This window comes from Salmo trutta, chromosome 30 (assembly GCF_901001165.1).
Source record: "Salmo trutta chromosome 30, fSalTru1.1, whole genome shotgun sequence".
Lineage (NCBI taxonomy): Eukaryota > Metazoa > Chordata > Actinopteri > Salmoniformes > Salmonidae > Salmo > Salmo trutta.
The window spans coordinates 6011339-6035247 of NC_042986.1; the positions used below are offsets into that span (position 1 = coordinate 6011339).

General features: G+C 47.2%; 1 protein-coding gene across 2 annotated transcripts in view; it reads left to right on the plus strand.

Annotated features, from left to right (window-relative positions):
* The window catches only part of LOC115169007 (plexin-B1-like), a 72759-nt gene that overhangs the window by 23898 nt on the left and 24952 nt on the right, over positions 1-23909 (plus strand). The window contains exons 2-30 of one of the 2 annotated variants that reach the window (XM_029724606.1): positions 11168-11245; positions 11346-12465; positions 13358-13540; positions 14327-14455; positions 14739-14839; positions 15014-15149; positions 15253-15409; positions 15548-15656; positions 15747-15852; positions 16165-16719; positions 16765-17163; positions 17671-17769; positions 17874-17996; positions 19111-19204; positions 19304-19470; positions 19569-19720; positions 19825-19930; positions 20039-20175; positions 20348-20524; positions 20608-20842; positions 21200-21442; positions 21566-21742; positions 21931-22079; positions 22199-22299; positions 22474-22691; positions 22848-23026; positions 23161-23227; positions 23333-23479; positions 23655-23823. In XM_029724606.1, the coding sequence (XP_029580466.1) occupies positions 11356-12465; positions 13358-13540; positions 14327-14455; positions 14739-14839; positions 15014-15149; positions 15253-15409; positions 15548-15656; positions 15747-15852; positions 16165-16719; positions 16765-17163; positions 17671-17769; positions 17874-17996; positions 19111-19204; positions 19304-19470; positions 19569-19720; positions 19825-19930; positions 20039-20175; positions 20348-20524; positions 20608-20842; positions 21200-21442; positions 21566-21742; positions 21931-22079; positions 22199-22299; positions 22474-22691; positions 22848-23026; positions 23161-23227; positions 23333-23479; positions 23655-23823 (5725 nt within the window). In that variant the 5' untranslated portion in view covers positions 11168-11245; positions 11346-11355. Of the gene's footprint in view, positions 1-11167; positions 11246-11345; positions 12466-13357; positions 13541-14326; positions 14456-14738; positions 14840-15013; positions 15150-15252; positions 15410-15547; positions 15657-15746; positions 15853-16164; positions 17164-17670; positions 17770-17873; positions 17997-19110; positions 19205-19303; positions 19471-19568; positions 19721-19824; positions 19931-20038; positions 20176-20347; positions 20525-20607; positions 20843-21199; positions 21443-21565; positions 21743-21930; positions 22080-22198; positions 22300-22473; positions 22692-22847; positions 23027-23160; positions 23228-23332; positions 23480-23654; positions 23824-23909 lie in introns of both variants that reach the window. The other variant, XM_029724605.1, reaches the window with a different exon arrangement.

Below are 23909 nucleotides of genomic sequence, written 5' to 3' on the forward strand. Positions count from 1 at the left end.
GCTGATTTGTAGGGGTCCAGATTTTGCAGCTCTTTCAGAACACCAGCTGACTGGATTTGGGAGAAGGAGAAATGGGGAAGGCTTGGGCAAGTTGCTGTGGGGGGTGCAGTGCTGTTGACCGGGGTAGGGATAGCCAGGTGGAAAGCATGGCCTGCCGTAGACGAATGCTTATTGAAATACTCAATTATAGTGGATTTATCGGTGGTGACAGAGTTTCCTATCCTCAGTGCAGTGGGCAGCTGGGAGGAGGTGCTCTTATTCTCCAAGGACTTTACAGTGTCCCAGAACTTTTTGGAGTTTGTGTTGCAGGAAGCAAATTTCTGCGTGAAAAAGCTAGCCTTTGCTTTTCTAACTGCCTGTGTATATTGGTTTCTAACCTCCCTGAAAAGTTGCATATCACGGGGGCTGTTCGACGCTAATGCAGAACGCCACAGGATGTTTTTGTGTTGGTTAAGGGCAGTCAGGTCGGGAGAGAACCAAGGGCTATATCTGTTCCTGGTTCTACAGGAAGGCATTTTTTTCTAAATAACCAAGCATCCTCTACTGAAGGGATGAGGTCAATATCCTTCCAGGATACCCGGGCCAGGTCGATTAGAAAGGCCTGCTCGCTGAAGTGTTTCAGGGAGCGTTTGACAGTGATGAGTGGAGGTCGTTTGACCGCTGACCCATGACAGATGCAGGCAATGAGGCAGTGATCGCTGAGATCTTGGTTGAAAACAGCAGAGGTGTATTTAGAGGGCAAGTTGGTTAGGATGATGTGTTTACGGCTTTGGGGTGGTACCTGGTAGGTTCATTGATAATTTGTGTGAGATTGAGGGCATCAAGCTTAGATTGTAGGGTGGCTGGGGTGTTAAGCATGTCCTAGTTTAGGTCACCTAGCAGCACGAGCTCTGAAGATAGATGGGGGGCAATCGGTTCACATATGGTGTCCAGAGCACAGCTGGGGGCAGAGGGTGGTCTATAGCAGGCGGCAATGGTGAGAGACTTGTTTTTAGAGAGGTTGATTTTTAAAAGTAGAAGTTCAAATTGTTTGGGTACAGGCCTGGATAGTAGGACAGAACTCTGCAGGCAATCTCTGCAGTAGATTGCAACACCGCCCCCGTTGGCCATTCTATCTTGTCTGAAAATGTTGTAGTTAGGGATGGAGATTTCAGAGTTTTTGGTGGTCTTCCTAAGCCAGGATTCAGACACGGCTAGGACATCCTGGTTGGCAGAGTGTGCTAAAGCAGTTAATAAAACAAACTTGGGGAGGAGGCTTCTAATGTTAACATGCATGAAACCAAGGCAATTACGGTTACAGAAGTCATCAAAAGAGAGCGCCTGGGGAATAGGAGTGGAGCTAGGCACTGCAGGGCCTGGATTCACCTCTACATTGCCAGAGGAACAGAGGAGGAGTAGGTAAGGCTATGGCTAAAAGCTATGAGAATTGGTCGTCTAGGACATCCGGAACAGAGAGTAAAAGGCGCAGGTTTCTGGGGGCGATAAAATAGCTTCAAGGTATAATGTACAGGTAGGATGTAATGTAATGTATGGTAGGATGTGAATACAGTGGAGGTAAACCTAGGCATTGAGTGATGATGAGAGAGATATTGTCTCTAGAAACATCATTGAAACCAGGTGATGTCACCGCATGTATGGGTGGTGGAACTGAGGTTGGATGAGGTATAATGAGCAGGGCTAGAGGCTCTACAGTGAAATAAGCCAATAAACACTAACCAGAACAGCAATGGACAAGGCATATTGACATTAAGAAGAGGCATGCTTAGCCAAGTGATCAAAAGGGTCCAGTGAGTAGTGAGGTCGGTTGCGGTCACGGCGATTCAGACAGCTAGCCGGGCCATGGGTAGCAAGTTGGCAGACGATGGTCTGTTTTTAGCCACCTCGTGCGTTTCCGTCGGTAGATTAGTGGGGTTCCGTGTGGTAGAGGGGACCAATCCAATTGGCAGAAATAGTTATAGTGGCCCGAGAAAATTGGCCGATAGACCTATTCAGATAGCAGCCGATAAGACAGCTAACGATTAGCTGGCCACAGATGGGCGTTCAGGTTACGTCGCAACGGAGGGGCCAGTTGGATAACTCCCTCGGGCAGATAACGTCGGTAGTCCAGTCATGAAGGCCCGATGGGGCTCCGCATCGGCAGTAAAACGGGTCCGGGTAGGTGATTGTAGCCCATGAGTGGCTGATGGAACTCTTCAGCTGGCTAGCTCCGGAATAATTGATGTTAGCTCCGGGACCGACGTTAGCCAATAGTCACTCGGATAGCAGCTAGCTAGCTGTAAGATCCAGGTGTAAATGTCCAGAGCTTGCGGTAGAAATCTGGGTATATGGAGAGAAAATAGGTCCGGTTTGCTCTGGTCTGAATCGCATTGTACAAAACTGGCGATAGCTTTTCGAGCTAAGGGATAGCTGATGACCGCCAACCGTGGTTAGCTGAATTCTAACGTTAGCTAGTGAACTGGCTAACTTCTGGCTAGCTTCTGTTGTGGATTTCAGATTTGAGGTAAATAATATTTTTTTTTTAATTGGTGAGGCGGGTTGCAGGAGAGTGTTTTGAAGTTGAGTTTTTAGAAAAAAATATAAAAAGATATGCGAAGAAAAGATGTATGTATGTATGTATGTATGTATGTATGTATGTATGTATGTATGTATGTATGTATGTATGTATGTATGTATGTATGTATGTATGTATGTATACACACACGGGACACGACAAGACGAGGACAAAGGACGTCTGACTGCTATGCCATCTTGGATTGTATCCTGTTTCCATTGATCATCCTTGATGTTTCTACAATTTGATTGGAGTCCACCTGTGGTAAATAAAATTGATTGGACATGATTTGGAAAGGCACACACCTGTGTGTATATGTAAGGTCCCACAGTTGACAATGCATGTCAGAGCAAAAACCAAGCCATGAGGTCGAATGAATTGTCCATTGAGCTCCGAGACAGACAGGATTGTGTCGAGGTACCAAAAAAGGATACCAAAAAATGTCTGCAGCATTGAAGGTCCCCAAGAACACAGTGGCCGCCATCATTCTTAAATTGAACAAGTTTGGAACCACCAAGACTCTTCCTAGAGCTGGCCACCTGGCCAAACTGAGCAATCAGGGGAGAAGAGCCTTGGTCAGGTAGATGACCAAGAACCCGATGGTCACTCTGACAGAGCTCCAGAGTTTCTCTGTGGAGATGGGAGAACCATCTCTGCAGCACTCCACCAATCAGGCCTTTATGGTAGAGTGGCCAGACGGAAGCCACTCCTCAGTAAAAGGCACGACAGGCCGCTTGGAGTTTGCAAACTGCACCTTAAGACTCTCAGACTATGGGAAACAAGATTCTCTGGTCTGATCAAACCAAGATTGAACTCTTTGGCCTGAATGCCAAGCGTCATGTCTGGTAGAAACTTGGTACCATCTCTACGGTGAAGCATGGTGGTGGTGGCAGGATCATGCTGTGGTGATTGTTTTCAGCGGCAGGGACTGGGAGACTAGTCAGAATCGAGGGAAAGATGAACAGAGCAATGTACAGAGATCCTTGATAACCTGCTCCAGAGCGCTCAGGACCTCTGACTGGGGCGAAGGTTCACCTTCCAACAGGACAACGACCCTAAGCGCACACAGCCAAGACAATGCAGGAGTGGCTTCGGGACAAGTCTCTGAATGTCCTGGAGTGGCCCAGCCAGAGCCCAGACTTGAATCCGATTTGAACATCTCTGAAGAGACCTGAAAATAGCTGTGAAGCGACGCTCCCAATTCAACCTGACAGAGCTTGAGAGGATCTGCAGAGAAGAATGTGAGAAACTCCCCAAATACAGGTGTGTCAAGCTTGTAGCGTCATAGCCAAGAAGACTCAAGGCTGTAATCGCTACCAAAAGTGCTTCAAGAAAGTACTGAGGATCAGAATACTATTGTAAATGTGATATTTCAGTTTTCATTTAATACCTTAGCAAAAATGTCTAAACCCGTTTTTGCTTTGTCATTATGGTGTATTGTGTGTAGATTGATGAGAGGAGAAAAAAACCTATTAAATCAATTTAAGAATAAGGCTGTAACGTAACAATGTGGAAAAAGTCAAGGGGTCTGAATACTTTCCGAATGCACTGTATATCATAAAATCTGGCCTCGTACGGAGTCTTTTACATATCAAAACTAGCCCTTCACTTTCAGTCACTCCTCGGTGTGGTATTTTTCTCAACATTGTTATTGAATTATTGCCACCTTGTGAAGGGTCGTCGTTCCATCGTGTGTGTGTGTGTGTGTGTGTGTGTGTGGAGAGTATGTAGTTAACCCTATGGTTAGTGTATTTTCCCCTGAAAACAGGATTACAAGGCATTGCAGAGCTTCATGATCATCAGTTTAGATGCATGTTTTTATACACTGCTCAAACAAATTAAGGGAACACTAAAATAACACATCCTAGATCTGAATGAATGAAATAATCTTATTAAATACTTTTTTCTTTAAACAGTTGAATGTGCTGACAACAAAATCACACAAATAATCAATGGAACTCCAATTTATCAACCCATGGAGGTCTGGATTTGGAGTCGCACTCAAAATTAAAGTGGAAAACCACACTACAGGCTGATCCAACTTTGATGTAATGTCCTTAAAACAAGTAAAAATGAGGTTCAGTAGTGTGTGTGGCCTCCACATGCCTGTATGACCTCCCTACAACACCTGGGCATGCTCCTGATGAGGTGGCGGATGGTCTCCTGAGGGATCTCCTCCCAGACCTGGACTAAAGCATCTGCCAACTCCTGGACAGTCTGTGGTGCAACGTGGCGTTGGTGGATGGAGCGAGACATGATGTCCCAGATGTGCTCAATTGGATTCAGGTCTGGGGAACGGGCGGGCCAGTCCATAGCATCAATGCCTTCCTCTTGCAGGAACTGCTGACACACTCCAGCCACATGAGGTCTAGCATTGTCTTGCATTAGGAGGAACCCAGGCCAACCGCACCAGCATATGGTCTCACAAGGGGTCTGAGGATCTCATCTCGGTACCTAATGGCAGTCAGGCTACCTCTGGCGAGCACATGGAGGGCTATGCGGCCCCCCAAAGAAATGCCACCCCACACCATGACTGACCCACCGCCAAACCGGTCATGCTGGAGGATGTTGCAGGCAGCAGAACGTTCTCCACGGCGTCTCCAGACTCTGTCACATGTGCTCAGTGTGAACCTGCTTTCATCTGTGAAGAGCACAGGGCGCCAGTGGCGAATTTGCCAATCTTGGTGTTCTCTGGCAAATGCCAAACGTCCTGCATGGTGTTGGGCTGTAAGCACAACCCCCACCTGTGGACGTCGGGGCCTCATACCACCCTCATGGAGTCTGTTTCTGACCGTTTGAGCAGACACATGCACATTTGTGGCCTGCTGGAGGTCATTTTGCAGGGCTCTGGCAGTGCTCCTCCTGCTCCTCCTTGCACAAAGGCGGAGGTAGCAGTCCTGCTTCTGGGTTGTTGCCCTCCTACGGCCTCCTCCACGTCTCCTGATGTACTTGCCTGTCTCCTGGTAGCGCCTCCATGCTCTGGACACTACGCTGACAGACACAGCAAACCTTCTTGCCACAGCTTGCATTGATGTGCCATCCTGGATGAGCTGCACTACCTGAGCCACTTGTGTGGGTTGTAGACTCCGTCTCATGCTACCACTAGAGTGAAAGCACCGCCAGCATTCAAAGGTGACCAAAACATCAGCCAGGAAGCATAGGAACTGAGAAGTGGTCTGTGGTCACCACCTGCCGAACCACTCCTTTATTGGGGGTGTCTTGCTAATTGCCTATAATTTCCACCTGTTGTCTATTCCATTTGCACAACAGCATGTGAAATTTGTCAGTCAGTGTTGCTTCCTAAGTGGACAGTTTGATTTCACAGAAGTGTGATTGACTTGGAGTTACATTGTGTTGTTTAAGTGTTCCCTTTATTTTTTTGAGCAGTGTAGTTTGTACATCTGATTGTCACTCTGGGAAAGGAAAACAACCCCTTTATGAGTAGGACTGATTGCGGTCTTTCTCTGGTCCAAAGTGAAAAGTTAATTTGGAATGCTTCTCACAGTACCTTTTAACCATTTCAGAGTGATTATTTCTGCATGACGTCTCTGGCAACCGATGAAACACATTTGTGATGAAAGTAACAGTCTTTGCATATACTTGTCCTGAACAATCATGCCAATGAGGTAATCTTGCCAAGTTCTCTCTCTTTTGGCTTAGTTACAGACTACTAAAGAGATTTGACTTTAGATCCACCAGCATAAGTTATTGCTTCGGTACGGTATGTGATTCAAACAGAAGCTTTAATTACACTGCCTTAAATACGTTGCTCTGGTTAACCTTGGCAAGCCAAGTAGAATGACTGGTTTTACATGTGTCCTGGAGAAAATGTCAGACCAGTAAAGAACATTGAAACCCATACTGAAGGTAACGGAGATGTATTGTGGTTTGACAGAGATGACAGATTTGAACACCTGTAATGAGTGAAGGTACATGTGCACCGCGTACACACACACACACACACACACACACACACACACACACAGCTTAAAGATCAAAGGTTGCAGACTACCACACTAATATTTAATTTCCCTGACCAACAGCCTGTATTTGTTAATGGAGGAGGACAGAAAAGACACACTGTGTGTAACGACGCTGGCCTCACAAGAGCCCCTCTATGAGACTGCCAGGGGGAACACCAGTTCAGTCAGCACAGCATTTAAGAGGACCAATCCCAGCTCTTGCTGGGTGATGCTCAGGGGAAAAAGCAAGCATAAATAAATAAGGGAGGAAAAATAAACTCCCATTTTTTTCAGATTTCAAAATGCAGTCATGGAAAGGCTTCACTGTTTTTCTGACTTGATTTACTCTGCGATGATGAAATGTGTACTAACGACAGCTTCACCAAATTGACCCTCTGAAACGGTCTACAGTGATGAACATCACTCTATTCAAAGAACAATTCCTTGGAAATCGGCTAATGTAGACCTAGACTGTATGTCTAGTTGGACGGTAAAGTTGTACAAGCCCAACCTGGCATGATACTAAGCAGAGATGTGCATGTTTCTACATGAAAATAGAAATGCGCCAAGCTGACTGGCCTTTTGGCTGACTGGCGCATGTCTACACAGACTACTTAAGGGCCTATTATAAGTGCTTAATAAATATGATTATTACAATACCACATCAGTCATTGAGGCCTATATTGCCCAGATAAGCTAAAGCTTCTCCATTTTCCATTCCCCAGTAGTGGAGTGTTTTGTTAGGGTATACGCTCCTCCACACTGCTCTAGGCCAGAGCTTGGGAGAAGCCCTCCCTGCCAAGCATTCAGAAAATGCTTGGCATTCTGATAAGTGACTGTGATACCAGTCCCTGAAGGAAGAGGAGAGTGAGTAGTGAAGTGTATCTATGTTCTTATAGGCTTACGTGGGGGGGAGGGGGGGCCCTGTGCTGTTGCCTATGTGTTCTTATGAAGTGCTAAGAGCTTCTGGTTCATTTAGTTTCCTCACTCCTCTATTTGCTGTTAGGGGGTCAAAGCCTAGTTGGGATCAGCAAAAATACTCAGCTTTTTCGAGAAAAAAATTCTACTCTTTTTTTAAATGAAACAAAATACCTCTGCTCTTGATAAAGCTTTTTGAATCGTTTTTAAGATGAGGCTTGTTGTTTTCCGTCCATCTCTGTAGAAACAAATAGCTTTTGCCTGCACGGCACGTCGGAAATCATTCCTACTGGTGTACCTTTTTTGGTTTCGATCATACTATTTTTTTGTCAAGTCAGGGGAGTAATTCAGTGCAGCATTAGGGAGCGTTTCTTACCATGACCTCTATTCTTAAATGATAATACCAAGCACCTAACCATGAATTATTTTGTCAGGGAGTGTGAGTGGTTGTACAGTTTCTACTAATTCAAATGCCTAGGAGTTGACGCTAGACTTCAGCTCTCCTTTTCATCCAACCACGGGACGTCGTCAAGACAACCACAAATGACAAAGGGTTTTCTCAGTCTATTCAGCGATATGAAAGAGAGGCTGTTTTGTGTGATGGAGATGTGATAGCACATGCAGTGGGTGGTAATGTATGCAGCCAGGGCACAAACACATGAATAAGCATGTTTCGCCACCGCTTCAGCCTCCTGTGATGCCAACACAAAGACATGCATTATCAATATCCTATTGGCGTGACGCTAAAAGCACCATATGGTCCGAATAAAACATATTGACGCCATCACAACAATCCTTAATCGCGCGTTTCTGTTGTAGCTACTTCTGCTCGACAGAACCGAACCGCTAAATGCCACTTGGCAAAAGTTTGTGGCACAGAAATGGGGAAAGAGTGTAAAAAGAAAGCAAGCTAGAAATAGAGGAAGAGATTTGAGTTTTGCCTTTGTTCTTTTCTGCATTCACACGCTCTTCCTGTGTTCAGATTTTGCTCACATCAATCCCAGAGGAATCCCCAGTTCAGTAGTTTTGCCTGTAATTTAGTTGGAGCAGTTGGACTCTGCCCTGGTCCTGTACCCACAGCAGTCAGCAGGACCTGACCACCAGCCATTTACTGGCCTCTCTTCCTCCCATCATTCACTACCATTCTTCTGAAGGGTCCTTATTTTACAGTAGTGTGGGTTTGAAATGTGTTATTTGATCCAATCTTAATTCACCATATACTTAAGTTTTACACACTACTATATATATGTATGATATAGCCCATGTATGAATACATAATCGTCAACCCCTCCAGAAACCCTTGGAAAGCATTTCAGCTGCTTCCATCCATCATTCTTGCGGAATGCTGTCTCTTTACTGTGCATACAACAGACTTCCGTGCTGTATGTATCTTGCGTCACACATGTTGTTTGTGTTGATTTCAGACTCTACTGTCAACTGTACCAGGTTCTTCTGCACCTTGCTTCCCGCTGACAAATCACCTTCTGAAAGGTCTAGGCCTACATGAAGGGTCCCGTTATAAGCCAGACTGTGTGAAGCTCTTTTTACAAGGAAGTGGCTTTATTCTCCACCCGGTCAGAGAAGCCACTTGGTCAGAGAGGACTGAAAGGGACACTATTCCCACCAACGGCTACACACAGACTCCCTTTTCAACACCGGGGACATTTTTAAAAAGAGGGGAAGAGAGACCCTCTGTGCGTTTGTTAGAGTGGTTTGCTATAGACCTAAAGAAGTGGACGGATCTGGCAGAGGGCCGACGTGTGTGTGTGTGTGTGTGTGTGTGTGTGTGTATGTGTGTACATCCGCCTTTGATATTAGCTTGTTATTAACATTTTCTTTGTCTACAAACATTTTCTATTCTATACTGTAGAAATCACATCTGTGACTGGCCGTGACTGTTTTTATTCACTACAAAAATACCCTCAAAGTCTGACGATCACACCCTATGCTGTGACATTTCATGTGTTGTAAAACAGAAAATCTATGTGTAAGATTAACTGTACTGTAGTTGGATTCTACCTCGTAGTCATAAAACGATGAACTATGGTGGCTGTGTGTTCCCCGGAGCCTGTCATAACTCAAGCAGACGGGTACAGTACCATTTGGCCGTGTTCCAGAGGGGGAGATGCCAGGAGCAGCAGAACAATGTCAGGCCTCCGAGCCTGAGGCCGTCTCTCATTCAGACGCCGCATGAAGAATCGCACCCTTGTCTTTTCGGAGGGATTCGCTGCTGACCTCACATTTTTATGAGGTCTTAGCGTTCAGACCCCTGTCACGGATCATTAAGAGTTGAACGTTAAACGTGCCCAGCAACCACTTTCAATGATTGATAAACATAGAGGGGAGTCTCGTAGAGCTGTGGAGCTCAGCGGACTTGGCTGTAGTGTAGTGGGATTGTAAAGCCCCGATCAGACCCCCAGTGATGCTGACAGGCTAATAGCCTAGCAGTAGTTTATTTATAGGTTCCTTGGACTGCACCAGGGCAGAGCCATGCATTCCAGACACGGCCAATGAACTCTGGAGATTGTTGGCTCTTCATGCCCCTGTTACAGAGCCCCCTCTCCTCCCAAGTTATTGTTTTATCATTACAACCACTACACTTTACAGTAGTATCAGCAGTAGTAACAAAGTGCTACATTACTAATTACAATTTGGGCATTTGGCAGACTCTACTTTTCCAGAAGTACTTACATTCAGCTGAATAATCTTGTGAAAGGTCACTACAGCCATGACCAGGAAGGGGAAACGTGAGGGATGTAAAATAAATAATTGAAAATGAGGCTACTTTTTATTTATTTTTTTGTATAAAAAGAATGACTATCGGTTTCCCAGTCCTATACTGCTGCTCCAGTTACTAAGAGGAAGTTCCCATGACGATTGGTCCCCATGCACTATAAATATTGACAATGGGATGTCAGCCGTTCAAAGAGCTGGTGAGGACTGCAGACCAGCAGCATGGCTGTGTTCTCCATTGTTTCCAGGCCTCACAGTGCAGCTGTGTATCACAGGCCAATTGGTCTAGACTGAGACTGAGCATCAAGGACAACAGTGACCGGAATAGAGGCCCACAAATAGACATGTTGTGGATAGTGCTAATGGCTCTAGAAAGTGTTTTATTCCCCCATACTATTCTTATCTCTCGACGCACCCCTATTCTGGACATAGGTTTGACTCAATAAAACATGATGCACATGGAAGTATGCATGTATTTTTCATGGACAACCCTGTGGCAGTGGGCCTGGAAGTTACCGTCCAAGAAGTGACAGACCTCTTATCCCTCCATGAATAAGTAAAGAGGGGTCTGACTGAGACACTTACTGTATCAGAGCAACGCACCGGACGCACCTGCTCCAGGACCACCAACTAGGGCTCTCTTCACCCTCTTATGCCCCATCCTCATGTCACTGGCTACAGTCACGTACTGTAGGACTACTGCACTTAGCCATTCTTGACCTCTCACCAGGGTGGAGGGTGAGGACGGGGAAGAGCTGCTCAATTATTAAAGGGGTTGCAGCTGTAATAGAGGACTCCCACTGGCCAATTCATTTGCTGGGGTAGTGAGGTGACGAGTGACAAGTGTCCTAAATGGAGAATGAGCAACATCGCTTTAAGGCTCATGTGATGGAGAAAAGTGGCAGGGTGGCAGGTTCTAGAACATGATCCAACCAATGTTGGAAGTCCTGATGGATTATTGGCTAACATTTAGATTTGCAATAATATTTTATTTTCTCTACAGGTGTAGTGAACAATAATGGGTTATGTTTGCGGATGATCAAGAGGAGACTGGCGTCTTGAGCTTATCGTCGGACACATGGTTAGACATATTGTATAGATCTCTATTAATACTGTAAGTATTTGTATAGCAAACTTGATGTTGAGCGTTTTCTTTTTTTAAACTATTCTTGTGTTTGCAGAATATTTGCCATGCCACTTGGGATGGCTCTGATCTCAGCCCTGCTCATCCTCCAACTGATCACCACCTCGTACTCCCTCGCTGTCCGCACTTACCCACGCTTCTCCAGAAATGACACTTCTTTTGAGCACCTGGTCCTGCACCCGGACCCCTCTGTGGGCACGGTTTACGTGGGGGCCAGGGACCACCTCTTCCAGCTGGACGGGCTAGACGGCCTGCGTCTGGAGCATGAGGAGAGGACCGGCCCTGTGACTGATAGTAAGGAGTGTCTTCCGCCTGTCACCGAGGCCAACTGCCCCCAGGCCCAGCGCACCTCCAACCACAACAAGCTGCTCCTAGTGGACCCCTCAGCCATGGAGCTCATCACCTGTGGTAACGTCCACCAGGGCACCTGCCAGAAGCGCAGCCTGACCTCTGTGAAGGAGGTCCTGTTCTCCACAGAGAGGCCGGTGGATACCCAGTACGTGGCTGCCAATGACCCGGAGGTGTCCACAGTGGGGCTGGTGGTGGGGCCACGAGGCGGGGAGCGGGCCGTGCTCTACGTGGGGCGTGGTTACACAAGCAGCCATCCGCCCATCTCCACACGCCATCTGGCCCACGAGCCTGTGTTCTCTTACGAGGAGACGGCCAAGCTGGCCGTGGCGGGAAGGCTCTCGGAGTACGACCACCATTTTGTAGCCGCTTTCGCTCGCCGCGGGCATGTGTACTTCTTGTTCTATCGCCGTGACATTAAGGCTGTGTCGCGGGAATACCGTACGTATGCTGCCCGCGTGTGTCTGGATGACACCTCCTACTACTCCTATGTAGAGGTACCCCTGGTGTGTCACTCCTCTTCTACCTCCTCCCCAGAGAGGAACTACAACCTCCTCCAGGCAGCCCAGGTGGGTCAGGGGGGTGGCAGATCGGGGGAGACCCTGCTGGGGGTCTTCTCCACCCGGGTCAGCTCTTCCAACGGGCCCTCCGAGGACTCCGCTCTGTGTGTGTACCCTCTGGACGAGCTGGACAGACTCATCGACTCCACGCGGGACCTGTGCTACACTCTGGATGGCCGGGTGAAGGGAGGAGGCGAGGTGGCCTACATAGAGTATGAGGTCAAGTCCAGCTGTGCCAACTTACCTACGGTAAGGTGTTCGGAGGAGCAGCTGTTGTAACAATACATGCACCTTCCACATGAGTCCTCTGCTTCATCGGAATTAAACACATTTCAATGTAGGTTTCCTCTGCTCAATGCCAAGTATTTGCCCTATTTTTTTCCTAACGTCAGGCTACTACCAATGGAGTGCCTTATCTAGTTAAATCCTACTTATTCTCTGCCTTCGCTGCTGTAATGGCTTATTGGCTTCAGCAGGAGTAGATCCAGCCTCAGCTCAGAGCAGCCGTAGACAGAGGAAGGCCTGTGATTCATGAAAGGCCTTAATGAGCACTGTGCCAAAGAGCCAAGAGATCCCTGAAGCCTGGGAGGGAAGTAGCCCTGCAGGCCTACGACCCCGGGGTGACCTCCAGCCTGGAGCCCCGGAGCTCGTCAGGCCTGCCTGCCCTGCAGCCGCGAGCGGTTTAATGGGATCGTTAGGATCAATAAAACTAACTGTCCCAACTCAGCTATCAGACTGGTAAATGAAGGCTGACACGGATGGGGAAGAGCCCTTTGAAGTCCAACGAGACTGACAGATGGATTGGAACACAATGTTAATTTGGTAAACAATTTGCTTTAAAGTAAACAAGCCCTGTAACAAAACACTTTCCAATTTACTGGACTTGGGCTGAAGACTTATTGGTAGGCTTTAAGGGGTTACGCAAAAGCACAAGATTGCATTCTTAGTATGGTCCCATCTAGTATAATATTTAATCCTCATGTAAAAACTAAGAGGATTGGTTGGACTGTGAAAGACCTGCACATGAAATATGACTAAATTAAAGTTATACTGTTGGACTTAAAATGAATAACCATGTTCCTGTGATAATGTGAATGGAACGTTCTGAGAGATGTGTTTTTGTTTGTTCTCCGTGTTCCAGAACACCCTAAAGGCGTATCCCTGTGGCTCTGACCACACCCCCAGTCCAATGGCCAGCAGGGTACCCATGGAAGCTGAGGCAGTATTGGACAGCCCATCTGCCCGTCTCACTGCTGTGGCTGTCGGTATGAGGGCTGGGCACACCATTGCCTTTTTAGGAGACTCTAAAGGGAATTTGCACAAGGTATGCCGAGTTACAGTAGGTCATGATGCATTTTTTTTGTTAATACTTGAGATCTAGATCAAGATAGCAGTGTTTCAGACGTACTTCTACTCTGAACATTGACTGGTAGCCTTGTTAAAGCTGTGGTCCGAGCCGGTGGGAGAGACCTTCTCAGACAGAACAGAACAGAGGGCTTTGAGGTGCCTGATCAAAGCTCCCTTAGTATGCAGCTGACTGAAGTTACCCATTATAAAGGGATTATCTCATCACTGCACACCAAATTCCACAACCACCATTCAGACACACACGTGCACATGCATGCGTGAACACACACACACACACACAAGGTGGATACAACATGCAGGTTTCTAAATCGAGTGTCTTATTTTGTCAGCTTGCTAAGATGTGCTGACAGAAACTGCACTTGACAAGCCATTTGATTCCTGCGTACAGCACTGAGATCACTGCACAGGCTTATGGAGTCTGACATAAAAATCTATGCTAATCTCATTAAACTCAGGTAACTTGAGAGTTTGAGGGCTCATGAATCACTTAGGCAAAGGTGTCTTGGTATCCTCCAGATTAGATTTACTGACTGCCAATCAAATTAACTGTTCTCTTCACAATACGATCCTGCAGACAGTACAAATGCACCTTCAATTTGCTTTTAGACACATTCTAGCCAAGACTTCTTTAGCCTTTTCAATTCTGTTTTTCCATTTTTATATGTACTGTATGTGCTGAGTTTTATAACCTTCACACTTGGAAATGGTTGATGGTTTCTGTAAACCATCTGCTTGTCTCCAGGTGTTCCTAGGCTCTGGAGGCAGGGTGGAGATGTACTCCTCCATGCTCATCCAGCCCAACTCGCCCATCAGCAGTGACCTCCTGCTGGACCAGACGGAGACGCACATCTACGTCATGACCGGCGCAATGGTTAGTCTGAGTAAACAACGCCGCTCCAACACATCATCGCTAGCTACTTGACACCCCCCTAATACAGTCTAGGGTCTTCAGCTGGTGCAGGAATGCAGTGAAGAGGATCAAGAGTAGGTACTGTACAGGCGTGTTATGCATTTTTGACCATGCAGTTCACTGATAGTAGTTCAGGGCGAGGGCTAGGAAAAATATAGCATTGATCGAGCACAATTATAGCACCTCTACGGTTTCATTGTACAGTACAGCTGTTTTTAAGAAAAAGATGTGGGTAACCTTTCAGGTGGAGAAGCGACCGGTGGCAGAGTGTGGAGATCACCTGGACTGTCAGTCCTGTCTCTCAGCCCGAGACCCTTACTGTGGCTGGTGTGTTCTGGAGGGCAGGTGAGGAACCACCAACTGACTATTCTATACCAAAGAAAATTGAAGTTAAGAGCTCGAAAATATAGGAAGATCAAAGGAAAATGTCAACATCAACGAATGATCACCTTCCCCATTTCTCACTTGTTCCTCTCCTGTGCTCAACCCGTCAACCCCACTTCCCCCCTGTGATGGCAGGTGTGGCCAGCGTTCACAGTGCAGTCGGGGGGCTCTGCAGGGCCAGTGGCTGTGGAGCTTTGACCACCAGCAGCAGCAGTGTCTCGGTATCCAATCCCTGAGCCTGTATAACATCAGCCGTGGAGAGGAGACAGACGTAAGACATGAGAGGAGGGAGATGCAGTACTTGTTTTGAGCTTGAAAGAAAAAAGAAATGGACACCCTGTATGTATTTCTGTCATCTCTCTCCTCTCTCCAAGATTGCTGTGTCAGTGAAGGGGTTGCCTAGTCTAGTGCAAGGCGAAGCATACAGCTGTTTCTACCAGGATGTGGAACGTCTGGCCACCGTCACAGACACTGGTGTGACCTGCTCTACTCCCGACGCCAGCAGGCTGCCTCCCATTGGCCAGGGAGAAGGTGAGTGACATCCGTGCGAGTCCAATTTGACACTACAAAGCAGAATGATTCCTCTCTCTTTCTTAATGATCACCAAAGCTAACTATCCTTTTGGAGTGTACTGTAATTTAGGGATGTTCTGACTTCTCTCCTGCTCAGACTCAGTCACCATCCCCCTGTCCCTTCGCTTCCTCAATGTGACTGTGGCTGCTCGGGAGTTCACCTTCTTTGACTGTGGTGTGGTCCAACAGCTCTCTGGACTCATGCCGTGAGTTAAAAGGCTGACATTTCTAGCCACAATGCAATTGTATATCTCCCCCTGTTAACCTCTCTGTCTCCGTCTTCTCTCTGTTTTCAGGTGCAGAGGGTGTGTGAGCAGTCGCTGGGGCTGTAACTGGTGTATTCACCAGCACATGTGCACCAATAAAATCTGTGATGAGGGAGTCACAATTTACAACAAACACGTAAGTCTACCTGCAGGTTATCAGGCAGTGCAGTTACAGGACTGCTAGCTGGTACAAACTATATATACTAACCAGTGTATTTAGTGTATCTGCCTCCTAGGTAGCTGTTAGTTTGTACGTGTCCTGTCTATTTATGTTTTGTCGTGTTCCATTGTCTTTGTTTTAAATTTGTACTTTTTTTTTGTAAACGGTTAGTGTTTTTTGTGATTTCAGTCTTTTTGTATTTATTTGCATATATTTCTTGCTATTCCTCTTGTTTTACCATCATCTCCCTCCTCTCCCCCTCTCTGCTCATTGTGTTACCATCTCAAGTTCAAACCAACATTCACTCCCCCAGCAACCAAACAATCTGACACTCTAACTCCAACTCTCCTGGCTGCTCCAACACTCCCACCCACAGAGACATCCATTAGGACCTCTCCCCCAGTCCCGGCCAGCACACCTGTGCCCCCATCCACCACACCCATCACCACCACCCCCAAGCCAACCGCAGTCCCCACCACCCTCTCACCAACCATTGCCACCACAACACCCTCAACCACACTGGCCACTCAGGCTACCACTGCAACACTAGAGGTGACAACCAGTCTGCAGGCAGGGACACAGACCACCGCTGGAGAGACCTCAGTGGATGGAGATGGGAGCCTCCCCAGGACTACTGCTGGAACAGGGGAGACGGAGCAGACAACAGTCACTCGGGTTGAGCTGCTAGACTGGCCCGAGTCTCCAGAAACTGTGGCTCCTAGTAGTACAAATGGACTCACCGACACTGACCACACTGAGCCGGAGCCCTCCTCTGACACTACCTCAACCACTGCTAGTGGTGTCCCCCTGTTAATGGACCTGCCCACTGGCTCTGACGGGGAGGAAGTCCCCCTGTTAATGGACCTGCCCACTGGCTCTGACGGGGAGGAAGTCCCCCTGTTAATGGACCTGCCCACTGGCTCTGACGGGGATGAAGTCCCCCTGTTAATGGACCTGCCCACTGGCTCTGACGGGGAGGAAGTCCCCCTGTTAATGGACCTGCCCACTGGCTCTGACGGGGATGAAGTCCCCCTGTTAATGGACCTGCCCACTGGCTCTGACGGGGATGAAGTCCGCCTGGCCCCCTCTGAAGGTACAGACTCACCCCCCTGGACAAATGAATGGGAGAAGGGAGAGGGAGAGACAGAGACGGACCCTCCAACATCCTCTGCCACAGTGCCCTCTAAAGATGATGACCCAAACCAGCCCTCTCAATCCTTTACCCTCACACCTGACCCTGACTCTTCAGCAGACTACCAGTCTGACTCCTCTGAAATGGATCTGCCGGTGAGTGGGGTCTTTCAGTGGCAGTCTAGCTGATGCACCCAGTACAACACATGCACTGAATCGGATAAGTGCAGTTGCATTGGCATCGTGTAAAATAGGTTACTCTTAATTTGATTCGAAATTCCTACCCTCTTATTTATGTCTGATGTGTGCAAACATTGCATCGCCATTACGTTTTATGTTTTGAGTGTCACTGAAGTGGTCAACTGTCAATACTTTGGAGATCAAACCATCAAAAATGGCTGTCTTCAGTTTGCACTAAACCTGCTGTTTTTTGTTTTACGCTTTGTCAGTGTTTTTGTTCTTCACTTCAGTCGCATATAATACACTTTTAGACTGTAGAGCTACATTTTGGTGTGGGATTTGCTGAATTGTTCACACAGTCAGTCTAGTTTAATGATTTGAAATTGGTGAGACCTCACCTGAAAATGTAAGCTGGTGTGTTGTTTGAGGTCATATGTCCCATGTGTGTATGTCCTGCAACGTATGTTTTTATAATATGAGCAGGACTGCCCGTGTGTGGAGAAGGTCCAGGGCTCCTCTCTACTTCCTGTTAATGTGGAGCGGAAGATCACTCTGGTGGGACGCCACCTTCACCTCTTCCAGGTGTGTGAGGAATGCTTGCAAAACCAAAATGGCTGATGGTTAACTTTACCCAAGATGTGTGGTGTGTAAAATGTGTTTGTGTGTGTGTGTGTGTGTGTGTTCAGGATGAGGATCTGGACTATGAGTGTGTGCTGACCATCGAAGGGCGGTCAGTGGTGGTCGACGCGTACGTGGAGCCAGACGACACCCAGCCCTCTCTCTACTTCATCACCTGCCAGCTACACCAGGTCAGTCTTCATACAATATCAGCCTATGTGGTATTGCAACAGTGCTGTTCATTTGAACAGCGTTTGTCTGCATGGTGTTTCATGTTTTTTTTGAAGAGTGATATTTCAACTATAGTGCTGTGAAAAAGTATTTGCCCGCTTTAAAATCTTCTCAACTTTTGCATATTTTTTTTATACTGAATGTTATCATCTTCAACCAAAACCTAATATTATATAAAGGGAACCTGAGTGAACAAATAACAATTACATACATATTTAATTTATTTCATAACCAGTTATGCAACACCCAATACCTTTTTGTGAAAAAGTAATTGCCCTCTTACACACAATAACTGGGTGTGCCACCTGTAGCTGCAATGACTCCAACCAAATGCTTCCTGTAGTTGTTGATTAGTCATGGTGGAGGAATTTTGGCCCACTCTTCCATGTAGAACTGCTTTAACTCAGCGACATTTGTGGGTTTTCAAGCGTGAACTGCTCGTTTCAAGTCCTGTCACATCTCAATTGGGATTTGGTCTGGACTTTGTCTAGGCCATTCCAAAACTTCAAATGTGGTCCTTTTTAGCCATTTTCATGTAGACTTGATTGTGTTTTGGATCATTGTCTTGCTGCATGACCCAGCTGTGCTTCAGCTCACAGAAGGATGGCCAGACATTCTCCTGTAAAATTGTCTGATACAGTGCAGAATACAAGGTTCCTTCTATTAAGGCAAGTCATCCAGGTCCTGAGGCAGCAAAGCATCCCCAAAACATCACACTACCACCACCATGCTGGACCGGTGGTATGAGGTTCTTAATGTAGAATGCAGTGTTTCGTTTCCGCAAGGCATGAGGGAACCCATGTCGTCTCAAAAGTTATACTTTTGACTCCCCTGTCTTTAGAACATTCTTCCAATAGTCTTGATCATCCAGGTGCTTTTTGGCAAACTTGAGTCCAATTTTTTATTTTTATTTGTAAACTCAGGTTCCCTTTACCTAATATTAGGTTTTGGTTGTAGATCTGATAATGTTCCGTATCAGAAAGTGGGCAAGTACCTTTTTTTTTCACGGCACTGTATGTGGGCAGCTGTGATTGTGGTCACTGCTAAGACTACCTTATTTCTGTCATGTTGCAGTACGCCTATACTGCTTTTGTGGAGGAGTACAATGCCATGATCAATGTGAGGAGGAGAAACACCTTTCAGATTGATAGTGCGGACGACCTTCATGGTAGGTTAGACAAGAGCGCTACTGATATAGATCTCATTGAGATTCTCTCTTCGTCAGATTACGCGGTGTTATTGACTCCCGGTATCCTCTCTGTTCCAGTGACGCTGTTTAACTGCTCTGTGGGCCGGTCAGACTGCAGCCGGTGTCGTACAGCTGATCAGAAGTACGGCTGTGCGTGGTGCGGGGGAGCTCGCTCCAAATGCAGTTACCGGGACTCCTGCGCTGGCGAAATCAAGCAGTCCTGCCCAGCACCCGTCATCCACTTAGTGAGGCTTAATTTGGGTCCTTGTCTTTTTATGGTTGACGTGTCTTCAGACAGTGACATGGACTCGTTTTTGAACTTCTCCGTGACTGTGTGTTGCAGATGGAGCCCATCTCTGGACCAGTAGAAGGTGGTACTGTTGTGACCATCTCAGGCTCCAATCTTGGACAGAAAGCTGAAGACATCCAGAACTCTGTCACTATAGCTGGTGTCCCCTGCACGGTCATAAACAGCAGATATGAGATCTCCTCAAGGTAACGTTCTTCTCGTGCAACAACGTTTATTTCCATCTTCTGCAGCTCTAGTTGGATCTGCATTCAGAGTAAGAACCTGCGGTAATTCTCCATTTCCCCTGTAGGATTGTGTGTGAGACCACAGCCAGTGGGGGAGAGAAGAGTGGTCAGGCCTCAGTCGAGGTGAGAGGAGGAGGGCTTGGACTCTCCAGTCAAAGGTTCAGCTTCCAGGTATCTATAACAGACATTATTATACTCTACTAAAATCTTGCTCTAGCCAAATGGACACTTGCCCTCAGTCTGATAATGTATTCTTAATGCCCTTCCTCTTGTCCTCAGGACCCGGCTCTGATGGGGATATCCCCTCAGAAGGGGCCCAAAGCCGGGGGCTCAGCATTGACCATAATGGGCCAGAGCCTGAAGACTGGACACCCCAGTGAGGTCAGCGTGCTTATTGGAGGAGTCTCATGCCTCATGTAAGTCTCTTACGCATCTGTTACATTCAAAGTCACCAGATCAACCACTGTAAAGCAAGTGGAGTCAGCACTGCATATGAGAATTCATACATCATTTGTGAATTTCCTTAATAAAGTCCTGTAACTTGCTGTAGCAGTAGTTGTGATATCTTGTTAAATTCATTCTTTTTAGCTCCTCTGAAGTCGTGGATGACCAGATTACATGTATGACAGGGGGCAGCAACAGAACTGGAGAGCATGGAATCACCGTCCGGTTTGGTAGAGCAGAACGCCATCTACAGGGAGCCATCTATCATTACACCTCAGACCCTAACATAACCATGGCTGCACCCTCAAAAAGCTTCCTCAGGTGGGTGTCACAATGTCACTCGCAATGAATTGTCATATTTTTTTTATTCATGTAATAAATGATTCTTCTCTCTGTGTGTCCAGTGGTGGAAGAATGATCCGTGTGTCTGGGCAAAACCTAGATGTAGTGCAGGAGCCCCGAATCCGGGTGACCCTTAGTCCTCTGGAGTCCCTTTCACCGAGGAAGAAGAGGAGGACGAGGAGGAGCAGCAGAGATGGCGAGAGTAGAGTGAGACGCAGAGAAATCCCACTCAAGAGGCAAAGACGGATAGTTCCTGAGCCAGACTGTCTTGAAGATGCACTCTGTGTGGTAAAACAGGTAAACTGGTGGTCCTCTGTAGCTCCGTTGGTAGAGCATGGCGCTTGCAATGCCAGGATAGTGGGTTCGATTCCCGCGACCACCCTTACGTAAAATATATGCAAGCATGACTAAGTTGCTTTGGATAAAAACATTGTGCTAAATGGCTTATTTATTATTATATTCAACTGAAATGCATGTTGAGTCCTCTAACATGGTGTTCAGATGTCTTCTGGCTGAGTTTGAGGAATAGGTTCTCTTTTCTTTGATCACGTAGTGTGATGTATCACCTTTTTTTAAAGGTCAAGTTGAGAATCAATCACTGCTATTGCTTTCCATAAATATCTATAAATACGCCTCTCATCTCTTGCTCTCCAGTTTGAGACGAGTTGTGCCGTGAGCAGCTCCTCTCTGATGCTGTGCCCTACGCCTGCCGTGGGGACGGAGGCCCACCATGCTCGGGTCAAGGTGGACTTCCTACTGGATAACCTTCACTTTGACTTCAACTCTGTGGGCAGCGGGGCTTTCAGCTACGAGCTCAACCCCAGGCTGTACCCACTGAACCAGAATGACCCCAGCAAACCCTACCACCACAAACCTGGCAGCATCATCTCCGTGGAGGTCTCTGTTACGTCCCATTTCTGCTACCATAACAGTTTCTCCAACAGTTTTTCAGAACCTGCGAGTGTTTGTCTGTTTCCTGTCCAGTTGGCTTTCTCCAATATCATTATTGTTATGATCTAGGGGGAGAACCTGGACCTGGCCATCTTTAAGGAGGAGGTGGTGGCTCTGATCGGGGAAGGGGTATGCTCTGTGAAAACCTTGACCCATAACCACCTCTACTGTGAGCCTCCATCCCAGCAGCCCTCTGTGATGGCCAGCAAGAAGCAGGAGGGCATGGATTCTCTCCCCGAGTTCACTGTACGTCTTCACTTCTTGCGTCACCACTGTTGGAATTGGAAATCAAAGGGGCACATGTCTTTTGTGAATACGTTTTGTCACATCTGTGTAATTCTGAATATTATTTAGTTGTAGGGATGACAAGTGTAAAACACTTGAACGTTGAATCTAATCCTTCCACTCTAAAATCAATTGCTGTCTTGTCCCAGGTCCAGATGGGGAACCTGAACTTCTCCCTGGGCAGAGTGCAGTATGACACCCAAGGCCAGTCCACCTTCCCCCTGGAGGCCCAGGTGGGCGTAGGGGTGGGGGCTTCCATCGTAGCCCTCATCGTTGTCATCATTGTGCTCATATATAGGTGGGTGCCAACAGTCACTCTACTTTGCCCAGTATACACCATTTCATCTGTTCAAAGTAATGCTTGGTACAGTATACTGGATGTGAGCTTTTCTGTCTGTCCGTGTGCATCTCTGTCAGGAGGAAAAGCAAACAGGCAGTGAGGGACTACAAGAAGGTCCAGATTCAGCTGGAGAATCTGGAGACCAGTGTGAGGGACCGCTGCAAGAAAGAGTTCACAGGTGAGAGAAAGTGCCATAAGGTTCAACTTAAGTTCACAAAACCGCATCTTATATCACAAAAACCTTTAGTGGCTTCAAATAAGTAAGGTTTTTTCAGGTGTAGGTTATATATGATTTTGCTAAAAAGATTCTCACGATCTCAATGTGGTCTATTTTCCTCCCTCCTCTGTGTAGACCTGATGACTGAGATGATGGACTGTTCAAGTGACCTGGTGGGTTCCGGTATTCCCTTCCTGGACTACAAGGCGTATGCAGAGCGCATTTTCTTCCCTGGCCACCGGGAGTCGCCACTGAGGCGAGATTTGGACGTGCCGGAGTGCCGTAGACAGACGGTGGAGCAGGGACTGGTTCAACTGTCCAACCTCCTCAACAGCAAACTATTCCTCACCAAGGTAACCTTAACCAACTCTGAACAAGTGAACTTGTTCTACCGTACCTCTCAATACCATTCAGACTATAAAACGTCAGCGGTAATATATAATGTATGCACGTTATGCTTCACTTTCAGTGTGTCACTGTTTTGACCCCTTTGTGCCACTCTCTCCCAGTTCATCCACACCCTGGAGGTGCAGCGGACCTTCTCCCCTCGGGACCGGGCCTACGTGGCCTCCCTGCTCACCGTGGCCCTGCATGGGAAGCTGGAGTACTTCACTGACATCCTCAAGACTCTGCTAAACGACCTGGTGGTGCAGTACGTGGCCAAGAACCCCAAACTCATGCTCCGAAGGTGAGGGGGGGCTGATCAGTATATGTTCTCATCAGTCTTGGGTAATGGCAGGCTTCTTCCTGTGTCTTTTTAAAGTCTCTTGTGGTTTTCTTATCCGTGTCGGACACATTCACGTGGAACATGTTCTGTTTCAGAACTGAATCGGTGGTCGAGAAGCTCCTGACCAACTGGATGTCCATTTGTCTGTTCACCTTCCTGAGGGTGAGTAGCTCAGCCTGCCCTCTCCCCATTCACCCCCCCCCCCCCTGTGTCTCCTCACTAAAGAGGCCGTTAAAGAAACATGTCCCATCTGTGCTGTGTTATTAGGACACTGCAGGGGAGTCCTTCTACATGCTGTTTAGAGCCATTAAACACCAGGTGGACAAGGGACCGGTGGACGCCGTGACGGGAAAGGCCAAGTATACACTCAACGACAACAGGCTACTCCGCGAGGACATAGAGTACAAAACCTTGGTGAGAGAGAACAGCACACACAAACCCCGATGTCCCTTTACCATAACTACACATCTACATCCAGGCTTTGTTTATCATTATAAAGCAGGGGCTGGAATAAAGGAGCTGTGCAACATGGTGAAGTAGTCACATTTTTTTTGTGTAGTGATTTAATTAACTACCATTAACCTTCCAGACGCTGAATGTCCTCATGCCAGCGACAGGCAACGGTGGCGTGCCCCAGACCGCTCCTGCCAAGGTGCTGGACTGTGACACCATAACCCAGGTGAAGGAGAAGGTCCTGGAGCAGGCATGGAAGGGCATGTCCTTCTCCCAGAGGCCCCACACAGACTCTCTCCACTTGGGTGAGCCTCCACTACAGCTCTATATCATTCACTGTTCAATCTGAAAAGGTGACATCTTTTTCCATTCTGGCATGCCAGGTAGAAAT